Source organism: Gopherus flavomarginatus, chromosome 2, assembly GCF_025201925.1.
Source record: "Gopherus flavomarginatus isolate rGopFla2 chromosome 2, rGopFla2.mat.asm, whole genome shotgun sequence".
Taxonomy (NCBI): domain Eukaryota; kingdom Metazoa; phylum Chordata; order Testudines; family Testudinidae; genus Gopherus; species Gopherus flavomarginatus.
In genome coordinates this window covers 93,705,064-93,728,227 of record NC_066618.1, presented here as the reverse complement: position 1 = coordinate 93,728,227, position 23,164 = coordinate 93,705,064, and the positions used below count along the sequence as shown (strand labels likewise).

The 23,164-nt window shown below is 46.1% G+C and overlaps 1 protein-coding gene across 1 annotated transcript in view; it reads left to right on the top strand.

The window, feature by feature from the left end:
* LOC127044633 (engulfment and cell motility protein 1) overlaps positions 1 to 23,164 on the top strand; it is a 305,086-nt gene that overhangs the window by 54,722 nt on the left and 227,200 nt on the right. Inside the window, exon 2 of the mRNA XM_050939721.1 lies at positions 22,847 to 22,997. Within this exon, the coding sequence (XP_050795678.1) occupies positions 22,920 to 22,997 (78 nt within the window). The 5' untranslated portion in view covers positions 22,847 to 22,919. The remainder of the gene's footprint in view (positions 1 to 22,846; positions 22,998 to 23,164) is intronic.

Sequence of the window (23,164 nt, the reverse complement as noted above, 5' to 3'; positions counted from 1 at the left end):
ATTTCTCTTTAAATGTACACATTGCAGGTTAAATACTAAAAAACCACAACAACAAAAAAAAAACAAAATCTGGGTCAAATCAAGCTTTATATAAGATTTAGTGTAAAATATTTGAAAGCCACTTTTATTGGTATCATTACTAACTTTTATATTTCTTTTTTGCAAGTTTAAAATGAAAATGTAGAGTTACCCAACCTAAGAGCAGAGCCTTGTGATTTTCTCTCCCTCTCCAACCCGCACCATTTAAGTTAATAGCCATGCCGCATGCATCATCACACAGTCATTCAAAGAGACAACGTGCTCATCAAGGGTTTATGGTTTTCTGCTGAGAGCTGGAAGTAACCTCCAATCTCCGGCATGGTGGGTTTTCATTTGAATAGATAGTACAAAGATTTAAAACCGTTGACTAAGCCTGTGGTATGAACGGTGGCTGGCTTGGCTAGAGGTGTGTGTTTGTTTCTTTTTAAACAATTTAAAATAGGTTAGTTATTGAACCAAGGAAATTATCAGCGTGTTTTAACAAAAGGAGTAATCTAGCAGGACGGTTTGTGATTTCATTTGAGTACAGTTCATTTCAGTTTGCTGTGAACAGATGCATCCCCTTGCAAGAAGCATGGGTCAGTTTTTTCTATAACCTTATTTAAGAAAATGTTGCTGTCATTTTTTTGGTGTTACAACTTGGTCTTTGCTGTGGTATTTCTATTTTTAAAGGAACAGACAACCTTTCCTGCCATGGGGCTGTCTGTTCCATTGTCTGTATTTCCACTACAGTATGTTAAAAAACTGAAAGCGAAAGGGTGGGGATAGGCAACAGCGTGCACTAATTTCAGTTTATAATTATAGAGATCACTTGGTGTGGGAAAGAGGCACTGTCACAAAATAATGGTCTGCTGTTAAATATGCTGTGCTGAAGATGAGATGGTTGCCAATAATGACCGCGGAGTTGAAGAGCCAGGTAACAGGTTTTTTTAAGTGGGAGACACTTAGCCTATGACAATGTTCAGTAACCAAGACATAAATTGTAAGGCCATCCATACCAAATGATTAAAAACTAAATTGAAGTAGAGCAAAGAACATGGCTAATAGGCATGTGACAGTTGCTCGCTGGGCCACGACGGAATATTTGCATTTTGATTGGCTCAGATTCATCTTCCTGTGCCTCAGATGCGCTGGAGGTGGAAGAGAAACAGCTTATTTGAAGAGCCATTGAAATTAGAGAGTCCAGACTTGTTCCCTTCAGTGCTTTTTCAGTCTAGTCTTAAACAACTCCACTGATGGGGCTTCCTCCACTTTGCTTGGGACGTTTATTTGTTATGATTTCAAGTGTAAAAAATCACCTAGACACATTCCCCAGGTGTCCTGATGGCAATTAAACTTCTAACCCATAGGAACATCATTCGACGGGGTAATAATACAATTGGAAATATTAAAATATGAGTAAATTCAGCAACAAAATACTGTTATCAGTGCTGCTCTCACTGGACCCAAAATCCTGCTCCCTGATCACGCCTCAGAAGCCTCCCTAATACATGACTAGTATAGTCTTCAGATCAACAAAATGCAGACTGTTTTGATTAGCTAGAGTTCTCCTCATGAAGAAAACTTTAGTTGCTACCCTGGCTTTCTTTTAATGATGTGTATCAAACGTGAGCATCGGTTGATCTCACTCATGGTAGTGAGGTACAGGGAGACAGGCACTTTCTCAGCTGGGCAAGCCATTTAGGGTCCATCTACACAGCAAGACACCCTCCCCCACCCCCAAATGTGAGTCTCAGAGCCAAGGTCAACTGACTCGGTCTTGTGCTGCAAGGCCAAAATTAGCAGAATAGACATTCAGGCTCTGAGGCCACCCCCAGCCCGAGCCCCACTGTTATATTTAGCTCCCCCCGCACCTCAAGTCAATTGAGCTGGGCTCTGAGACTTTCTGCAGTGTTTTTTCGCTGTGTAGACATACCCTTAGGGCTTTATAGAGCACAATTAACACACTAAGCTCTATCCAGAAACCAGTAGGCAGCCAGTGCAGTATCCCATAGTGCTCATCTCATGTCATGTTCCTAGCGAGGTGCACTACTGAATATGTGGGCTGCTATCTTGTGAATAATCTAATTTAGGTTCTTATTTGGCCCCCATGATTGTAGTATCTGAGCACCACACAATCTTTAATGTGTTTACCCTCACAACATGCCTGTGAGGTCGGCCGGTGCTGCTTTTCCCATTTTGGAGAGGCTGTGTGACTTGTCCAAGATCATGCAAGAAGCCTGTGGCAGATTAGGAATTAGAATGCAAGACTCCCCAAATCTCAGGCTAAAGCTAAGCACTGGCCCAACTTCCTATCCATTTAGATAGAGTTCAGCCATGTATAATTACTGAGGATGCTCGGTATTCGTTCTCGGTATCAGTGTTGTGGAGAAAAGGAAGCTTGGAGGCTGATGGGCATAAGGTTTGTTTTCAGTTGGTTTTTACCTCAGGGCCGCCCAGGCGGGGGGACATGTGGGGCAATTTGCCCCATGCCCTGGGCCCCTGCAGGGGCCCCCACAAGAATATAGTATTATATAGTATTGCAACTTTTTCTTATGGAAGGGGCCCCCCAAAATTGCTTTGCCCCAGGCCCCCTGAATCCTCTGGGCGGCCCTGTTTTACCTCATCACTTTGTGAGCAAACATTGTTGCCTGTTTTTAGCAATCTGCTGGTAAGGTGATGAATAACTGTATGAGACTCATGAAAATAAGAAACCACATAAGGTCAGATAGAAGGAATACATCAATGACTTTGTTACAGTGAGGAAAGCGATTGACCTGTCACTTACCAACATACAACTTATCACTGTTCCTCAGTTTATCCTACACTTGGTATTAAATACATTTGCATGATTGTATTTGTTCAGAGTAAACAAAATTGTACAGGCAATGCACTATATATGCACTTCAAAGTGTTTATATGTTTCACAAATACAGTACTGCAGACTTAAAAAAAAATGTTTTTAAAATGTAGGACCAGATTCTGTCCTACATTGCCCCTGTTCTGGTGTTGCACAGGGCCCACAAACACAGCGGGAGCCTCCCCTGCAGAAATCCCCTGTCAGAAGGTGGGTTTTGTGTCTGGCATAGAGTTCATGTAATAACCCTCTGGTGGGCTTCCTCACAGCCCCCAGTAATGGGCAGGACAGGCATGGAAGGAGGTCTGCCTGCCGTATGTTGCACTCTGGCTGTTCTTTACCAGCCATGGACTTAGAGCAGCCTTGGGGCCAGGCAGGTCCACTGCCCAGCCTAGAATTTGGGAGATGCAAAGGTGGCTTCAAACTACCTTTTTATCCCCCTTACTTTACCCCCACCCCTTTCCTATGCCCAGTGCAGGAAAGAGCAATGAAAAACCTGGCCTGTAGGTTGACTCTCATGAAAAATGTCTTAAGTGAGCACTATTGTACTGGAGTAGTCTTCAAAGCAATCATTTAAAACTAGACTGGACAAAGCACTGGAGAATATATAGTGAGGAACAATTTTACACTAGCAGGAAGATACACTCAGGCCCTAATTTTCAAAGGTGCTAAGTCTAGTGACTTGAATGGGTGTTGTGAGTATTTGGCACTTCTGAATAGCAGGCCCCCCAAAAGACTGACATCTCATTTCCATTGTTCTACGAGCATGGCATGTGATTTGCCTTGAAGGTTAATGTGATGCTGAAAAAGAAAGTGGAGTATTGTTCTAGTAGAATGTCCACTGCAGCTTTATGAAAACTCTCGTGCATCCCATTTGCAAACTGTGAATAGTGTTTCTGTGTTTGGGGTATTTTAAAAAAAATAAAAATAAAAGCAGACTGAAGCTTGTGAGCTACCATTTTGCTGCAAGGTGACTACTTTATTTATCTTAAAGGGAGCCCACTACTGCAGGTTGCAAAGAGTTTTCTGTCCTGCTCCAAATAGTTTGTTTAATAGCTAAACAGTACATTTATTGTTTGACCAGTAGAGATCTTCTGATGTTAAATCAATACTGAAATGAGAGGGAAACTGGTTCACACTTCATTACATTGCACCTTTCATTCATTTTCACACAATTACACCATTTTTCAACAAGCCGCTACTATCCCCTATGACGCTCAGACATGCCCACTTCAGCTGAAAACTTCATTTTGAAACCCAATTGAAATGCTTCTCACTGGGTGGACTTTCTGAGAGCGGTGTTGAGCAAACAGTGATTTCCTTTACATGCAATAGCAAGAATTAAATGAGGAAAGCTAAACTCAGAAACCAAGAATGACAGTGGTTTCACTCCCAAGCGACTTCACAAAATGATGTTACCTTTCTCAAAATACTAACCCTAGCAATCATCAGATCATTAAAAATATCCAAAGACTTCGTCCAAATACTCTTGTCTTTACTGCTGGTTTAATTATAAGTAAAGCATGGAATTAATTAAATATATTATAATAAGCTGATGAGAGGTCATGAGTGCGTGTGCACCATTTCCCTCTCCTGAATGGAATCCCAAAATTCAATCTATCAGAAACCTTTGTACACTTTATGGAGATTCTCCTGTAGACCAAATGGCTGAGTCCTGTGCTGTTGGAGCAGAAGGGTTTCGGTTTGTTAGACAGCATAGGCAAAGGGTGAAATTCTAGGCAGTCATGTATATGTTAAAATATTGTTAACATTCAACGATCACAGGGCTAGATTTTTACTATTTTATAATAATTTCAAAACACATACTTACCATTGTAAATCCAGGGCACTGTCATTCTCATCTGCTCCTGTAGAGGGTTTTGTGTCCCAGACAGTGTGTTGTTAAGTTCTAAACAGGTAAAATATTTGGTTGTAACCCTACTTGAAATCAAGAGAATAATAGACTAAATCATTGATACTTTGTTTGTTTGTTTATTTGCTTTTATTATATGTAAAGGTATAACAAGAGCTGGTTCATATTAATTTATTGTTTTGATCCAAGTTGAATTGTAGCAACCAGTGATTAATGTTCTGGCTTCTGAGAGGGAAATTGCCACAAGTAACTCTTCAGAATAATGTACTGGCACAGTCTAGTCCTCAATGTTCTAACTGTAATTTTGAGTGCGGGAGGAGGGGTTCCTTGGTTCCTCGATCAGCTAGGAACTTTGAGTGTTTTGAGCACTCTTGGCAAAAGTAATCATAATTCCTGAGACGCTCTAGCAGAAACCTCAGCCAGTTTTGGAGACTGGGAAGCATAGCTCTGCCCTCATCAGTTGCTCTCCATTAACTATAGTGGTTGTTGAGGCGTGGGGGACATTTGTAATTATTACTCTTAAAAAGGAAGAAACTAGATAGCCAGCAAAACACAAAGTGCATGCTACCAACTTTTGTTCTTTCATTACAAAATAGTCATTGATGAAACAGAAGTAATCATCATAATACCTAGCTATCATATCAAGCTTTTCATCCATAGATCTTAAAATGCTTCACAAAGGAGGTCAGTATCATTATCTCCACTTTGTAAAGGAAGAAACTGAGGCACAGAGTGGTGAAGTGACTACATCTCTTTTCCCCCATGGCCAATCAAGATTTGTAATATTGAAGTTAGTTTAAAAGAAAAAAATGAGGAGACCACGCAGTGAACTATTGACCTGCAATCCTGGCTTGTGTGATCATGCAGAATTTTATCATAGATGAGAAGGGTTTGATTCTAACCTCTGAAGTCTCACAGCCTGAGCTGTTATTAAAGGCGGCAGCATTCTTGAGTGGATACTCCTTCATGTCACTTGGGAAGGGTACAGGCTATGTTGTTCTTGAGCTGCCTCCAGCAGCCACATTAATGTTTGGAGAGAGGGCTGTTTGCTTTGCTGTACAGCTTCTCACCCCTAGAGGTTTGTGGGTTTGGCAGGCCAAGACTTTGGGACCTGTCTTTGTTTAGACTAGAGTCATTGCCTCAGGTTAGGGAAGTTCTTTCATTTGGGACGTGGTCAAGGGAGAGTCCCACACTAAAATGCCTGGATCTGCTGGTACAAAACAATGTAACCTTAATCCATGTTAATTTTTTACTTAATATTGACTATGTCAGATTGTTTTCTGTGCTGTCATTGTTTTCTGTGCTGATAGTTCCTCTTTTTGTTTTGTTGAAGCTCTTGCACTCAAGACCTCCAAAGTCACCACGTGCTAGGAGCAGGTTGTCCTATCTGAACACAGCAGCATTGTTGCATGGTTATTGACATTGTCCTGCATTAGTATAGCAGCTAAGCTTTTTACTAAGTGATTAGTAAGGCTACGTTTATGTCACGGAGGTCATGGAATCTGTGACTTCTAGAGACCTCCGTGACATTCTCTGCTTCAACCCCAGGGGCTGCAGGACTCAGGAGCTGGCAGCGAGCTGGCCTCTGGCAGGGTTCCAGTGACAGGTGACAGCAGTGACAGGGGCTCCTGCAAGTTTCCAATGACAGGTGACAGGCTCCTGAGGGGGCCCTCCTCAGGATTCCAGCAACAGGCGACAGCCTTGCACGTGGGTTGGGGGAGGAGAAGGAGACTCCTCGGGTGAGCGGCTGGGGGTGTCCAGTTTTCTCTTTGGGAAATATGGTCACCTTGCAGCTTCCACCTGCTGTGGGCAGAGGGCGAACCCCCCAGCTCCCAGCCCTGGTGGTGGGGGAAACCATGGAGCTGCAAAAGTCGCAGACAGGTCACGGCTTCCGTGAATTTTTGTTTAATGCCTGTGACCTGTTTGTGACTTTTACTAAAAATAACTATGACAAAAATCTTAACCTTAGTGATTATAATCAGAAATTATGTTGTTTGCTCTACTAGCTGCAAACAGCCACTGCAGTTGGGAGTGTGCCTCCTGGTCTGGCTAGACAGGTTTAAGCTAGCAGAGTTTGAGCTAGCATGCTAAAAAGAACTGTGTGGACATTGCGGCTTGGGTTGGAGCTCGAGGCTTGAGAGCTTAAGCTCCAAGCCACAATGTCCACACAGCTATTTTTAACACAGTAGCTCAAACCCCACTAGCATAAATCTGTCTAGCCAGCCTGGGAGTTGTACTCTCACCTGCCCTGAAGACATACCCAAAATGATCAAGCTTCTGTCAGAGGATTCAGGAACACACATCTAGGTATACTTGGTCCTGCCTCAGCATAGGGGACTGGACCAGATGACCTCTTGAGATCTCTTCGAGCCCTACATTTCTATTATCCTATGGTTTTGTGAGTGTTGGCTATTGTTTTGGTGGACTGATTTCAATACCCATAAGAGAGAAATGGATATTAACTTACAGCACAGGCAAGTACACCTCCACAAACATAGCCTTCCTGATGTCAGGAGTCAGCTATTTTGCAATATTGCGAGATGACTGTTGACATTATCATACTGTAGGTCACAGAAACCTTTTTTTTTTTCTCTTGGCACTTGATTCCACAGTGACTTTTAATACTTACGTTCAATCTCTCTCCTCCTTGAGTGCCTGAAGCAAGAGGGTGGAGTCTCCAGTAGGGATTCTAACTTTAACCAATCTCTCTCTTCTTCTATTTCTGTTGAGCGATGTGGATCTGCTCCTCCTATTGTTCATTACAGAGTAACTCTGGCTCTGTACTTATCTCTCTCCTCCATATAACCTTTCCCCTGAAGGATAAGTGATTGCTTTTTTCAAACCTTAGACATTATGCCCTTGTCATGCTGTCTGCTAACTCCGAAACCTTCTTCGACTCCCACACTCTGTGATCTCTGTTTCCCGTCTATCTCTCTGTTCTGATGGGCAACTCCTGCCTATATTATAACTTCTACTGAATGCTTCAGAGACTACACCAGGATAAAGAGTCCTCTTTGTACTACATCTCTGACACAACTCCTTAACTTTGCTTCTGGCAAGAAATTTTGGAACTATAGGTGACCTTTATCTTATTCTTTTCCAACTCAAGTGTTGTATCGTTTCTGGAATGCAGCCAAAATTCATCCTTAATAAGCTCTGCCAAAGTGAACTAATTCATTTTAAACAATTAGCATCTTGACTGTAATAGCTTCTCCTTTTTATATACTCTTCCTAAATCCCTAGTTGCTCTAAACTTCAGGGAGTCCCACGTGCTACAGCTAGACACATTTGTGCCAGAAAATGGGACTGTATGTAAATACTCCCACTCTTTTGTTGTTTCCACTGACTTCTGACTCATGTTTGAATCCTATTCAAAATTGCCTTCCTGATTTGCAAAGCTCCCTATGGACTTGCTCCACCCTACCTCTCTGATATATCATCCATGTGTGCCCCAACCTCCTTACTCGTGCAGTTGGCTTGATTCTTAGTGAAACTAAAGCTTCTTTCGTCTGCCTGAGTAGTGTAAGGAGGCTCTTAGTGTAAATGAGACTCAGGCCTGCACCATGATCAAGTCACCCCTTAACCTTCTCGTTGTTAATATAAACAGATTGAGCTTTTTGAGGTGATCACTGTGAAACATGTTTTCTAATTCTTCTATCACTCTCATGGCATCTTTCTGACCCTTCTCCAGTTTGCTGACATCCTTGTCAGTAGAACTAGACACAGCACTCCAGTCATGCTTGCAGCGGTGCCAGATGCAGAGGTAATATAGCCTTTTTACCCCATTCAAGATTCTGTAGTTTATGCATCCACACAGTAGTCCTGGAAACACTGGGTAGAAAGGACATGAATTTCAATGTAAAAAAAAAAAAAAAAAGTGGGGGGTGGGGTGTTAATTTTTTTTCTTTCAAGTCCCCAATCTATCAGGCCTTCTTTATACATAACATCTAAACAAAAACAGTGCCCCCAACCTCCCCAAAAGTACAGGTCCATCTGATATCTCGTCATCTTTAAATCTCAGGTCACCTTTACATCACACTTTGAAACCTTCCTTTGTCTCTAGTTTAGGACTGAATGTCTTTTAAAAGCATGCCTATAAAACATATTGATGATTGTAACAGGGCTCTCTCACTGCTGGGGCTGGGGATCAGCTCTCGTCTGGTCTAGCACCTCCTTCTGTTGCTCACTCACTCCATAGCCTCTCTTACTCTCCAGGACTCTGAGTACTCTTTCTTTGTGACTCAGCCTTCAGGATAGGTGAGTATATAGTCCATCCTTCCAGGGTATCAACATCCCTATGAATCTGCTAATTGGTTGACCTTTCCAACAATTTTGTACCCCTTCCCAGTGGGTGGTACTAGAACCCAGGCTTGTCCGCTACTCCAGGTTGCAACCCAGGGACCTTACAATCAGGAGCCACGCTCTGACCATCTCTAACCTCGCTGCTGTTTCCTTGGGGATGCTTTTTACTCTGCCTCCCATTGGCATTCTTCTCCACCTTTCTGGGTAAACCCTTTCCTCAGAGCAAGGATGTCAGGACTTCTTTCTCCCTGGGTTTCCTCTCTTTACTTCTCCAAGCCCAGAGGGGGACCGCTGGTTTCCTCCTTCTGCCCTCACTGCTTGAACTTATACCAGTCCCTCTTGATCAGGGGAGCTCTATCCTCAGTCAGGAATTGCTTACAAAGCCTAATCCTCCCTTAGGTGTGGCCTATCAGGTTATTTTGCCCCCTCTGTGTGTCATTAACCCTTTCCAGGGTAGTGTGGGTGTGAACACCCCATCACATCCATATATCCTCCACAGAATAGATCTATGTAGTAGTGTTGGAAAGTCAGAGTGCTGTGAGCATGGGGGTGGGAAGAAGGAATACAATTATCTGCAAATCAGCCCAGTGATAAGTAACTCATCGTCCTCAATCTCTCCAAAACAGTCTCATTGACTACAGAAATTCTCCCCCTGCCATTGTACTTAACAATCACCTTCCTTTCATGCAAGTCCCTCCTGAAACACAGATTATGGAAGAAGTGGTGTTTTTTGAACACACAGTGGACTGCAGGTTCCTCTTGTGTGGATTATTGATGTGGATCTGTCAATGTGATGTCAAAGAAATGGCCTATTCTGGAAATCAAAGGTCTGATCCAACTCCCTTTGAAGACAATGGGAATCTTTCCACTGAAGTCAGTGGAAGTTGGATCAGACCTTATGAGCGGGTATATTAGAATGCCAGTGATCAGAGCGAAGGCAGAGAAGGGGCAAAAGGTTCCTGAGCCGGCATTTCCACAGAGGTAAATGTCCTGCCCCCTCAGCTGCTGCAATCCTGATCCTGAACTGGTTTTGTCTTGCACTGTGTCAAAGCATCTGTGAGTGTTACGGACTTGGGTCTCTTGGAACTGTGTGTGTTTTCAGGTTCAGAGGTGAATAGCACTGAGAGCATAACCAAAGCAAAGGGAGAAGCAGGAAAGCCTCTGTATGTATATAAAGTTTAAATCCAATGCTCTGGCTTCAGTGCACTATTTGGCCTTCTGTCAGAGACAGCAGAGAAGAATATTACAACTCCTCAGAGTTGGCTGTTCAGACTTGCAGTTTAAATCCAGAAATAACTCTCTTGGGTATATTAATCTAGTGTTGGATTATCTTTCTAAAATTGTTAATCAGATTTGGTCTCTGGGGGACCTTTCAGCTAAATTTGCCACTTAGCGCACGTCCAGACTAACCCGCGGCATCGGCGGGTTAAAATCGATTGCTCGGGGATCGATATATCGCGTCTAGTCTGGACGCGATGTATCGATCCCCGAGCGCGCTTACATCGATTCCGGAACTCCATCAATCCGAACGGAGTTCCGGAATCGACACGGAGAGCCGCGGACATCGATGCCGCGCCGTCCAGACGGGTGAGTACCTCGATTTTAGAAATTCGACTTCAGCTACGTTATTCCCGTAGCTGAAGTTGCGTATCTAAAATCGATTTTAATACCTAGTCTGGACGTGGCCTAAGTTTTTGTTTGCCTTGGCCTCTTGAACTCAGCAGAGGAAACTGATTAGATTTGACAAGATGTGGTTATGTAAGATCCCAAGAGCAGGTCATGCGTCCTCTTTATAAATGGCAGATTTGTATAGTTTGGTGTGACTCCACTCTGTGCTAGCTTACCTGTTATTGGAGAGATTCATGAAGAGTGATGTTTTCTTATTCACATGTCTTCAGCTGGTTGCACCAGGGCATTCTTTGAGCAAGGCCGAGGAAAAACCTTTTCTGGGATTGATTCCAAAGTGGTCACCTGGCCCAGATCCATGTGATTCTTGAATATTTTATACATCAAAAATATAGAAGGCAATTTGACCTTGTCTGCACTAGAATTTACTTGGTTAAATTTATGTCGCTCAGGGGGATGAATAATCCACACCCCGGAGAGACATAAATTATACTAACCTAAGCGCTGGTGTAGATAGCGCTGTGTCGGTGCAAGAGCTTCTCCCACTGACATAGGTACGCCTCTCATGGGAAGTGAAGTAATTATGCTGAAGGGAGAGCTCTCTCCCGTTGGCTTAGAGGTCTTCACCAGAAGCGCTACAGTGGCGCAGTTGCCACTGTCACACTTCTAGTGCAGATGTAGTCTTTGTGACACAGAGGAGGCCCATTGGTCCCAATTGATGAAGGGTTCACTACTCTATGTCACCAAAAATAACGAGGAGTCCTCCTGGCTCCTTAGAGACTAAGGGCTTGGCTACACTGGAGAGTTGCAGCGCTGGTGATGGGGTTACAGCGCTGCAACTCACTCTGTGTCCACACTTGCAAAGCACGGCCAGCGCTGCAACTCCCTGGTTGCAGCGCTGGCTGTACACCTGGTTTGCTTGGGGTGTAGCGATTCCAGCGCTGGTCATGCAGCGCTGCTCATCAAGTGTGGCCACCAAAAGCGCTTTTATTGGCCTCCAAGGTATTAGGAGGTATCCCAGCATATCTTTTCAGCCACTCTGCTCATCGTTTCACACTCCACTGCCCTGGGCTCAGGTGACCCGCCTTTTAAATGCCCCAGGAATTTTAAAAATCCCCTTCCTGTTTGCTCAGCCAGGTGTGGAGTGCAATCAATCAATCAATCAATTAGTGACCATGCCTCCACACCCCAAACGAGCCCCAGCATGGAACACTTCCGAGCTGCAGGACCTCATCAGTGTTTGGGGTGAGGAAGCTGTGCAGTCACAGCTGCGCTCCAACTGTAGAAATTATGATACCTATGGCCAGATATCACAGTCTATGCTGCTAAGGGGCCATGAACGGGACGCGTTTCAGTGCAGGGTAAAAGTAAAGGAGCTGCGGAGTGCCTACTGCAAAACCCGTGAGGGAAACCGCCGCTCAGGAGCTGCCCCCACGACCTGCCGTTTTTACAAGGAGCTGGATGCCATACTTGGGTGTGACCCCACTGCCAATCCGAGGAGCACGATGGAGAGTTCAGAGCAGGGAGAAGTGGGGGAGGGTGTAGAGGAAGCCGAGAGTGAGGCTACTGGGGTGGAGGGAGACACCCCAGAGTCCCAGGAGGCATGCAGCCAGGAGCTCTTCTCAAGCCAGGAGGAAGGTAGCCAGTCGCAGCAGCTGGAACTTGTTGGTGAAGAAGAAGCAGAGGAACGGGTTCCCGGTAAGCAGATTTTATTTTTAGGATGGAACTGTTTTGGGAGAGGAGGGTAGGGGTTATGGCTGCCTGCATGCATGCCTAGATGTGGAATAGCCCATTGATTTGGTCTATCATGTCTCTGTAATCGGCCTCAGTAATCTCTTGAAAAGTTTCAGCCAGAGCGTGGGCAATGCGCTTGCGCAAGTTTATAGGGAGAGCCACCGTGGTCCTTGTGCCAGTCAGGCTAACGCGTCTGCGCCACTGTGCTCCGAGGGGTGGGGGGACCATTGCTGCACACAGGCAAGCTGCATAGGGGCCAGGGCGGAATCCACATTGCTGTAGAAGACCCTCCCTCTCTTCCCAGGTAACACGCAGCAGTGATATATCTGGCAGTAGAAAATCCTGTTGAAAATGTAGGGATAGTGTTCAGTGCAGGTCCCCCCCAGCTGCTCTCTGTTTTCCCCAATGCACAGAAACCCCAGTGAGCCCTGACTCAAGCAGTTCCCCTTCACAGAGGAGTAACTGCTGTGGCAATTGTAGGGGTGGTGTTCAGTGCAGGTACCCCCCAGCTGCTCTCTGCTTTCCCCAATGCACAGAAACCCCAGTGAGCCCTGACTCAAGCAGTTCCCCTTCACAGGTGAGTCGTGGCAGAAACACTCACCCCACTACTCGCCATGTCTTCGCTGCTGTGGCCTCTGTCTGCTATGTTTGCTATGTGTAAATGATGCTACAAATAGTCTACAAACTCCTTCACTGTGATAATAAACAATGTAGCCTCTGTAATAAATGTTTCTATTTCTGTTTTTTTCAGTGTCCTTGAATCCTCCAGCCCTATCACAGCCTGCTCAAAGACTACAGAACTTGAGGAGGAAACCAAGGAAAAGCAAAGAAGATTTGGTCAAAGCAGTTATGAATCAGTATGCCAGAGAGAGTAAGAGGCTGCAGGACTGGAGAGAGAAAATGCATGAGTGGAGGGAAACACAAAGCAGGAGAAAGGAATTGGCTACCAAGAAAACCATAAAGCAGCTGATAAGCCTCCTGGCGCACCAAAAGGACTATATGCAGTCTCTCGTAGCCATGCAGGCAGATCAGTACCGTGCTAACCCCCACCCCTCCCAAAGCTCTCTCCCTTGTTCCCCAGTGTTTGCTCAAAACACCTTTCTCCAGCAGCCTGGTTCTTACCACCACCAGCTGCCCCCAACACCTGTATGTTCACCTACCAGCCCTGAGAACTAAAACCCTTACCCTATGCACTCATCCCCCATCACGATGCAGCATATTAATCCTGAAGTGCAGCAGGCATTGAACAGCAATCCAGGCAGGACATATTCAAACCTCTGAATGTACAGTCCACCACCCGACCCCCCTGCCATTTTATGTACTGTATTTTGAATAAATGATTTCTTGGCTTTTAAAACATCTTCTATTATTGCAGAAAGTGAGAAATACTGTACCCCAAGGGAAAAACAGGCACAGCAAATTTTTGTAACCACTACACTTCACACCCGTGCAAGACACCAAACATTACTGTTGGCTTTCAGCCTCAAATTGCTCCCTTAAGGCATCCCTAATCCTTGAAGCCTGTGCTGGGTTTCTCTAGTAGCCCTGCTCTCTGGCTGTGCAGATTCAGCCTCTAGGCATCGAACCTCGGAGGTCCATTCCTCACTGAATGTTTCACTCTTCCCTTCACAAATATTGTGGAGGGTACAGCACGCGGTTATAACAGCGGGGATGCTGCTTTCCCCCAAATCTAGCTTCCCCTAGAAACACCTCCAGCGCCCTTTTAAACGGTCGAAAGCACACTCCACAGTCATTCTGCACCGGCTCAGCCTGTAGTTGAACCGGTCCTTGCTCCTGTCAAGCTTCCCTGTGTACGGTTTCATGAGCCATGGCATTAAGGGGTAAGCGGGGTCTCCAAGGATCACAATGGGCATTTCGACGTCCCCTACTGTGATCTTGCGGTCTGGGAAAAATGTCCTGGCCTGCAGCTTCCTGAACAGGGCACTGTTCCGAAAGATGCGTCCATCATGCACCTTTCCAGGCCATCCTGAGTAAATGTCAGTGAAACGCCCACTGTGATCCACAAGCGCTTGGAGAACCACAGAGAAATACCCCCTGCGATTAACGTACTCGGATGCTAGGAGGGGTGGTGCTAGAATAGGAATATGCGTCACATCTATCACCCCTCCACAGTTAGGGAAACCCATTTGTGCAAAGCCATCCACAATGTCCTGCACGTTCCCCAGAGTCACGGTTCTTCTTAGCAGGGTGCGATTAATGGCCGTGCAAACTTGCATCAACACTATTCCAATGGTCGACTTTCCCACTCCAAACTGGTTCGCGACCGATCGGTAGCTATCTGGAGTTGCCATCTTCCAGATTGCAATAGCCACCCGCTTCTCCACTGGCAGGACAGCTCTCAATCTCGTGTCCTTGCGCCGCAGGGTAGGGTCGAGCTCAGCACACAGTCCCATGAAAGTGGCTCATCCGAAAGTTCTGCAGCCACTGCTCGTCATCCCAGACTTGCAGGATGATGTGATCCCACCACTCAGTGCTTGTTTCCCGAGCCCAAAGGTGGCGTTCCACGGTGCTGAGCACGTCCGTTACTGCCAAAAGCAATTTAGCGTCTTGCGCGTCAGGCAAATCAATATCATCATCTGACTCCTCACTGTCACTTTGGAGCTGAAGGAATAGCTCAACTGCCAAACGTGATGTGCTGGCAACATTCATCAGCAAGGTCCTCAGCCGCTCGGGCTCCATTTGTAACAGAAATCACGCTGCAGACTCGCAATGGCACCAAACTGCTTGGAATGTGTAGCGATGCACCACAGGGCGTTGGGACAGGAAGCGGAATGACCCGCACCCTTCCGTCCCCTTCTCACAACCCACAGCACCAAAATGGGACGAGGTGCTCTGTGGGATAGCTGCCCACAGTGCACTACTCCCAACAGCGCTGCAAATGCTGCAAATGTGGCCAAACTGCAGCGCTGGTAGCTGTCAGTGTGGCCACACTGCAGCGCTGTCCCTACACAGCTGTACAAACACAGCTGTAACTCCCAGAGCTGCACAAATGTAAGTGTAGCCATACCCTTACAAATGTATTTGGGCATAAGCTTTCGTGGGCTTATGCCCAAATAAATTTGTTAGTCTTTAAAGTGCCACAAGGACACCTTGTTGTTTTTGCTGATACAGACTAATACGGCTACCACTCTGAAACCTGTACTCTGTGTCAGCAACTCCTGTCAGGCCTGACAAACTTGCTACACCTAACACATTGCTGTCATAGTATCTGTAAAGAGTGTCATGTGGAATCTTCAGTGGGAGGCTGGGATCATGCTAATCATTGATGTATGTACTGATGATATTTTAAGTGTTTTATGTCTGTGTGCTTACAATGTGTTCTTAAAATTTGTATCAAGGTGTTACTCCCTAGCAGAGTGGAGAAACAGGTTTTCTGCCAGACCAGAGATGTTTATTCATCCATCTGTTGAAATGTAAATTGAACATTGTCTCATTCACAAGCACCAGTGTAGCTAAATGCAGATTTAACAGGAAGAGGAGAACAGCAGGGGGGGAAAAAAAGCCTTTTTGGGGAGTGCATTGCAGATGTATATTTGGACTATAACTGAGGGACAGGAACGGCAATGGATGATTATATGCATGAAAATGGAATCTCAACCAGTCCTGGGTGAGAAATTGCTTTAGACCTGGATTTTAGCCTGTTAACCTCAAGTTTAGACTCCAAGAAGTGTGCTATACTTGTGTTTTGTATGTGATCATTTCTGTTTCCATTATCCATTCTTGGTATCTTAATCTTTGATAATAAATTTGATTCTTTCATTATAACTATATCTCTGTGGTGTGATAAAGGACCTGATCCTGAGTTGTGCCAGTGAAACTGTGTGTACGCTGTTCCCAGGGGTGAAAGTAACTTACAGGACTTACTGGTATTGCTGGAGTCCTCAGGGGGGCGTGGCCTCACCCGGAAGGGGCATGGCCTCAAACAGAAGAGTTGTGGCTTCTCAAGATTTAAAGGCCCTGGGGCACCGGCTGTGGGTGGGAGCCTTAGGGCCTTTAAATCAACCAGGGGATCCCAGCTGAAGAGGTGTCTGGGAGCCCCCCGGGGCTCAGGGGCAAATTAAAGGACCTGGGGCTCTGGCTGCTGCAGGGAAACCCGAGCTTTGCTGGGTTGGGGCCGGGATTTAAAGGGCTCTGGGCTGCCCACAGCCGCGGGGAGCTCTGAGCCCTTTAAATCCGGCCCCAGCCCGGCCGCCGGAGCCACAGGCAGCCCAGAGCCCTTTAAATCCCCGCCGCAGAAGCCAGTGCGGTGCGGCACAGCGTACTGGCTCTTGTCAGTACGCCATACTATACTGTGTCGGCTTACTTTCACCTCTGGCTGTTTCCTTGAGAATAGCAAACCTGGGAGTTACTACACACTTGTTCTTCACCATAAGGCTGAGTTATTGTGAGTGCCCAGTGACTGGGGCTGGACGCTCCATGGTGATGCATCAGAGGAGCTCGGAGACTGGGGTACACCAAATGTTAACCTGCAAGGCGAAGTAAAGGCTAGCAAAGCTCAGAGGAGATTATTTGAGTGGTTAACAGATTGGAGGTGTAAAGGGAGCTGACACTCAGTTTAGCCTCAGCAAATCAATCTCTCTCTCTCTCTCTCTCATACATGCACACACACTCTCACGTGCGTGCGCACATACAGAGGTGGTGCAGTGTGGAGGAGAGGGAGAACATGGTGCTTCACAGTTGTGGGCATCCTGAGAAAGCATCAAATACTTTAATAAATTCTCAAATGCAAGCTGGTTTTGAATCCTTAACGCCTTTAATTTTCTTGCTGGTGAAGTGAGCTTGCACTAATATTTGACCACTAGTTCTCTCATGTGAAAGACAGGAAATGCGGTGAGGTTTTTGGTTTGTTTTTTTTTGGTGGATGAAACCCAGGAGTGGGAGTCAGGAGACTAGAGTTCTGTTCTCAGCCATATATAGACTTCTTTTAGGTGTTAAGTCGTATGACCTCTTGAAGTCTCCATTTCCCCATTTGTAACATAAAGATAATACTTCCTACTTCATGCGGACAGAGTGATAATTATAAATATTAATTATATAAAGTGCATTGAGATTTTTTGCATAGAAGCCACAATAGAAATGCAAAATATTATTTATTTTACATTCTCTCATGGCACTCATCTCTTACAAATCCAAAATCCGGTGTTTCATGTGCAATCTGCTATGTGTGGTTTAAAAAAATAAATAAATAAGGGCAATTCATAAATCACTGGCACAGTCATGGAGTTTATGCTATACTGGCTTGTATATTGAGTTAATCCTCAGAGCCAGGTAGGTAAACTGGGTGCTTAAGTGTCTGATCTCATGCATTTTGCAACACATTACATGAGGGATATTCTGATTTCCAGCTTCAGAGTTCATTACGATAATATAGGAGACCATCCAAAGGACAACATATATTGTTTGAAATGCACCATACTTTCTTCAAGGAATATACATTGTATGTTATAGCTTTAATTTTTAGAATTTGCACTTTAATGAGCTCATTTGTCAGAATTTTTCAAACATCAGTTTACATCAGCTGAACTGATTATGATTCCAACATTCGGGTTATGCAGAGGATTGTTCTATACCAACTTCTATTAGAAATCAGTCAAGATAAGGTGTTTTCTAAAAATCTCTGTGGACTTTTCTTTTATACCATTAATGGAACACAGAGTCTTGTTTTTTTCCAAAGCTAAATTTGGTTTAAGAAAGAACAACAGCAGGGAAAACTGTTGTTAAGGCGACCTATGTGTTTTACTTTCACACCTCTGCAGGATTGTTTAAGATGGACCAGGATTCAATAAAGTAAAATCAGGGGTTAATTTCCCCATTTGTACATAAGTCGATGTTACCTGTAGATTTACAGCTGGATTATGTTATTTTGCTTAGAAATAATCATGAATCAAAACTTTCCCAACTTTCATGGCTGGCCTTACAATTAGCTTGACCGCCAAGGGGATTATCAGGCTGTGAGTTGCCTTCCCTTTAAATCCCATAGGCAGAGAGGAGAAGATTGTACTGAATTGGTCCCATGTCTCATCCTGTTACAAAGTGTGTTCGCATGCAGGGGCGGCTCTAGGTATTTTGCTACCCCAAGCACGGCAGGCAGGCTGCCTTCGGCGGCTTGCCTGAAGGAGGTCCCTGGTTCCGTGGATTCGGCAGCATGCCTGCGGGAGGTCCGCCGAAGCTGCAGGACCAGCGGACTCTCCGCAGGCATGCCGCCGAAGGCAACCTGCCTGCCGCCCTCACGGCGACCGGCAGAGCGCCCCCCGTGCCTTGCCACCCCAGGCATGCGCTTGGCATGCTGATGCCTGGAGCCGCCCCTGTTCACATGTAAGTATGGAGTGGGGAGTGTGCTTTGTATGCCTTCTACAACCCTGTTTATAAAATTGGTATGTTTGTTTCTTTAAATCTGTAACAGGAAGTCAGGGAGAAGAGGGAGGCTGGGGAAAGTCTTAGGCAGAAGCTTGACAATGAAGTAGGGAGCAGGAGAATAAAATTCAGTATATAACTGTTGTCTGTACTTTTCTAATTCCTTGTGTGGTGTTAGAAAAAAGTGGATCTTTCTGTGTCTTGTCACCACTGGTGCATGGCAGGATTGCTTATGCTTAATCCTGGTCTCTCTAAACCAGGGGTCTGCAACCTTTCAGAAGTGGTGTGCTGAGTCTTCATTTATTCACTTTAATTTAAGGTTTTGTGTGCCCGTAATACTTTTTAATGTTTTTTAGAGGGTCTCTCTCTATAAGTCTATATATTGTATAACTAAACTAGTGTTGTATTGTAAAATAAAGTTTTCAAAATGTTTAAGAAGCTTCATTTAAAATTAAATTAAAATGTTGATCTTATGCCGCCGACCTGCTCAGCTCGCTGCTGGCTTGGAGTTCTGTTCACCTAGGCCTGCAGCGAGCTGAGCGGGGCCTGCGGCTGGGACCCTGGCTGGCAAGGATCCGGTAGCCAGAACCCCAGACCGGCAGCAAGCTCTGCGGGGTCGGTGGCCAGGACCCCAGACTGGCAGCGGGCTGTGTGGGGCCGGGACCCCAGACCGGCAGTAGGCTGAGTGGCTCAGCCTACTGCTGCTCAGGGGTTCCATCCGCCAGCTCCTGCCAGCTGGGATGCTGGCTGCCGGACCCGTTCAGTCCGCTGCCAGTCTGGGGTCCCAGCCCTGCACACACACAGTGGGTACCTACCTTCTCCCTGCTTCTGGCCCATTTTCTTCCTCTCTCTGCACTGAGCTGAGGGTGGAAGTGCACTGAGAACAAGGCTGGGGATGAAGGGTCTGGGCAGGAAGTTTGGGTGTGGGGCGCTTACCAGAGCAGCTCCCATTTGGTGCGAGGGGTGCAGGTGGGAATGTTGGGGTGTGTGTGCAGGAGCTCCCGTTTGGTGCTCAGGGTGGGTCTGGGGTTGAGTGGGTGAAGGAGTCAAGCAGAGGGCTGGGTGTGTATGAGGGAGATATAGGGCTCAGGGCAGGGGTTTCGGGGGGGTGTGGTGGTGCGGGCCTCAGGGCAGAGGGCAGGGTGTGTGTGAGGTGGGGTCAGGGCTCAGTGCAGAGGGATGGGTGACTGCCCCCCTGAGAACCCTCAACCCCCCTGCTCCTTGTCCCCTGACTACCCCCTCTTGGGACCACTGCCCCCCAAGACCCCATCCCCATCTAAGCCTCCCTGCTCCTTGTCCCCTGACTGCCTCCCTAGGACCCTACCCCTTACCTGTCCTCTGACTGCCTCGACCCTTATCGACACCCCTGCTCCCAGACAGACCCCCGGGACTTCCATGCCTCTCCAACCGCTCTCCACCCCCTGATAGGACCCCCAGAACTCCCGATTCATCCAACCCCTCCCTGCTCCCTGCCTGCCCCAACCCCTCTCCACACCCCTGCCTCCTGACAGGCCCCCACAGAACTCCCGACTCATCCAACCTCCCCAGTTCCTTGTCCCCTCACCACCCCCTCCAGAGACCCCCCGCAACTTCCCCCCTCCGGACCCTCCTTGCTCCCTGTCTCCTGACTGCTCTGACCTGTATCCACCCCCCGCCCCTGACAGATCCCGGGATTCCCAGGATCCCACCCCCTATCCAACCCACCCTGCTTCCTATCCCCTGACTGCCCCCACCCCTTATTCAACTTCCCTGGCTCTGGACCCCGCCCCTCAGAGAGCTGCACACGTGGCGGCAGGGCCCCTGTTGAGCAGGGAGTGTGTCTGCCTCACCGCGGAGCCAAACACTGCCCCGCGGGAGTGCGCAGCCCTGGCCCCCAGAGCACTGCGCGCACAGTGGCATGGCTCCAGGGGAGGGGGGAAAGGTAGGGGAGGGGCCGTCAGCTTGCTGCGTTCGGCCCAGTGCTCTGGCCCTGGAGCACGGACCCTGCGGCTTGCCACTCCGGGAGAGTGGGGTCATTTGCCCACCCTGTGTGCATGCCTATGCTTCTGCTACCTGCACCTGCGGGGGATTGGAGGGTGGAGGAGAGTAGGTTGGGCAGGGCAGGATTTTTAATGGCACCCTTCTGCCTGCTGGAGTCCTGGCAGGCAGCAGCGTGCCATTAAAAATCGGCTCACGTGTCGTCTTTGGCATGCGTGCCATAGGTTGCCGACCCCTGCTCTAACCTCCCCAACAGGTTTCTGTAGGTACCTAGATAGAAATATCACCAAACTTTTCCATTTTTTTTCCCCAAGAAGCCTCATGATTCTCCCTCCATCCCACCCATTGTCTTTTTTGCTTTGCTTTTGATTCTGTTTTTGCCATGGTGCTTGTCCCTGCCAATGCAGTGATAGTTACGCTGTTGATATTGATGTTGCCACAGGATTCTTTGCTGCTGTTGATATCGATGTTGTTGTCATTGGCAATAATGAAATGTTAACACACTCATGAAATGTTCCCTTAGTACCTTTTAGCGTATGCGATAATAGAACATCCAGGGTTTGAAAAACTGGCCAGACGCTATCCTGAGGACTAAACCTTCTCAAGAAAGACAAATCAAAAAGAGTGGGGGTGGGGCAGGTGTACAGCACCCCTAAAGAGGTGTGGAGCAGTGCTCTGGTGAGAAGCTTGTCCACCCATTCACAGCTGATTGGTATAGGAGGGTGCAGGAGTTCTTACTGGGGTGTTCAGGGACTCCATTTTTGTACTTGCCTGTTACTATGAGGTGTCTGAAATTCTCCCAACTTCCACCTTCTTCTATATTTTCTTCTCAACTCTCATGGCTACTGTGTCTGTCTGTGTCTGTACATGTATGCACCTCTCCTTTCTATTGTGAAGGAGGGTGGGACAGTGCTGTCCTTCTAGAGGACTGCCCTCCATTTTTGGGTCCTTTTTGGCAAGTGTATTGTTTATAATGTATTTTATAGCAGCAACAAGAGTGTAAGGCTCTTCACTGAGCACATATAGAAGACTTGGAGATTACAATCTAAATGATATACTTGACAGACAAGTGTGAATGTCACATACAAGGGGTGGGATGAAGGATGCAGGTTAAGGAAAAAAGATTACTTGGTTACTGCCGGTCCCTGATCTGCAACCACTAAGCTGTGGTAGAGGCACTGAAGCTGCCTTCAGCAGACTCAGGAAAACAATCATGTATCAGTTGACTTTCTTGAAGATAATCTTTGCTACATCATATAAGGAAAAAATAAAACAGAAATAAAACTTAACGTCTATATCAATGGATAGTTGGGTTCTCCTCCCCTCAAAAGTCACATCTCACACCATTAGCTGTGAAACCTATTGTTATTAATTCTTTTGCACAGCAGCAACACCATATAAAACTGTCTGATTACATATGCTATAAACGTATGCTATAAATATTCATACACACTAGCAAATTCAAGCTCTGAGTTTCTATTCTAGAAAGGAGTTTCTGTGCACGGATTTCTCTGAATCTGTTAGGTGAGAGGTGTCTCTGTGTGTGTGTGTGTGTGTGTAAAACGCTGTGCATTCTGCCTTCCTCCTGACATCCTGGTTGCTATAGCGCAGTGATCTATTTGTGAACACATAGAAGATCATTGCTATAGTTAAGAGAAACAGTGTTTCCTGCCCATAACTTCCTGGGCAATCTCTCTTTTTGGAGAGCTGAGTGCAAGCTCTATCAGTAAATTTAATCAGGCTCCTTGGGTCTCCAGAAGTGAAATGTAATGTTCAGCCTCTTGTAGTTTGTGGCTTTTCACTAACCGTATTTAAAAACATTTAAAAATAGTTTCTCTATTTAAAACTGTCCAATGCATGACTATTATTCACAGTACATTCCAGTACTTCAGCCATCTTTCTAACAGGCTGGCTAGCTTTGGGGGTGGCATTGTTTTATGTTTATGCTTTTGCTATATGTATATTTGCATTCTCTCTGACACAGACATATTTTCATGCACCTGCTGAGCCAGGCAATATATAGGAAATGAAAGCAGCATTAGAATTCTGGCTGAACTGCTGTATTTTTCTTTCCCTCCCTGCAGGTGTGAATGAAAGAGACTCTCTGCAATATTTAGTGTCCAGTCTTACTGGCTTTGAAGAACAGCGGCATCTACAATGCCGCCTCCTGCTGATATAGTGAAGGTGGCTATAGAATGGCCAGGTGCCTTCCCCAAGTTGATGGAAATTGATCAAGTAAGTACCTATTTCTATGTACTAATATAGATATCTATATTAAAGTGTGTACACATATGTTTACTTAGAGGCACCTGTATGTTTAACAGCATGGCTTCCTATAAAAAGTGCTTATAGAATGTGTGTAACCTTCTGGCTGTATTGCTCGGTTTGGTGTTTTGCTACGT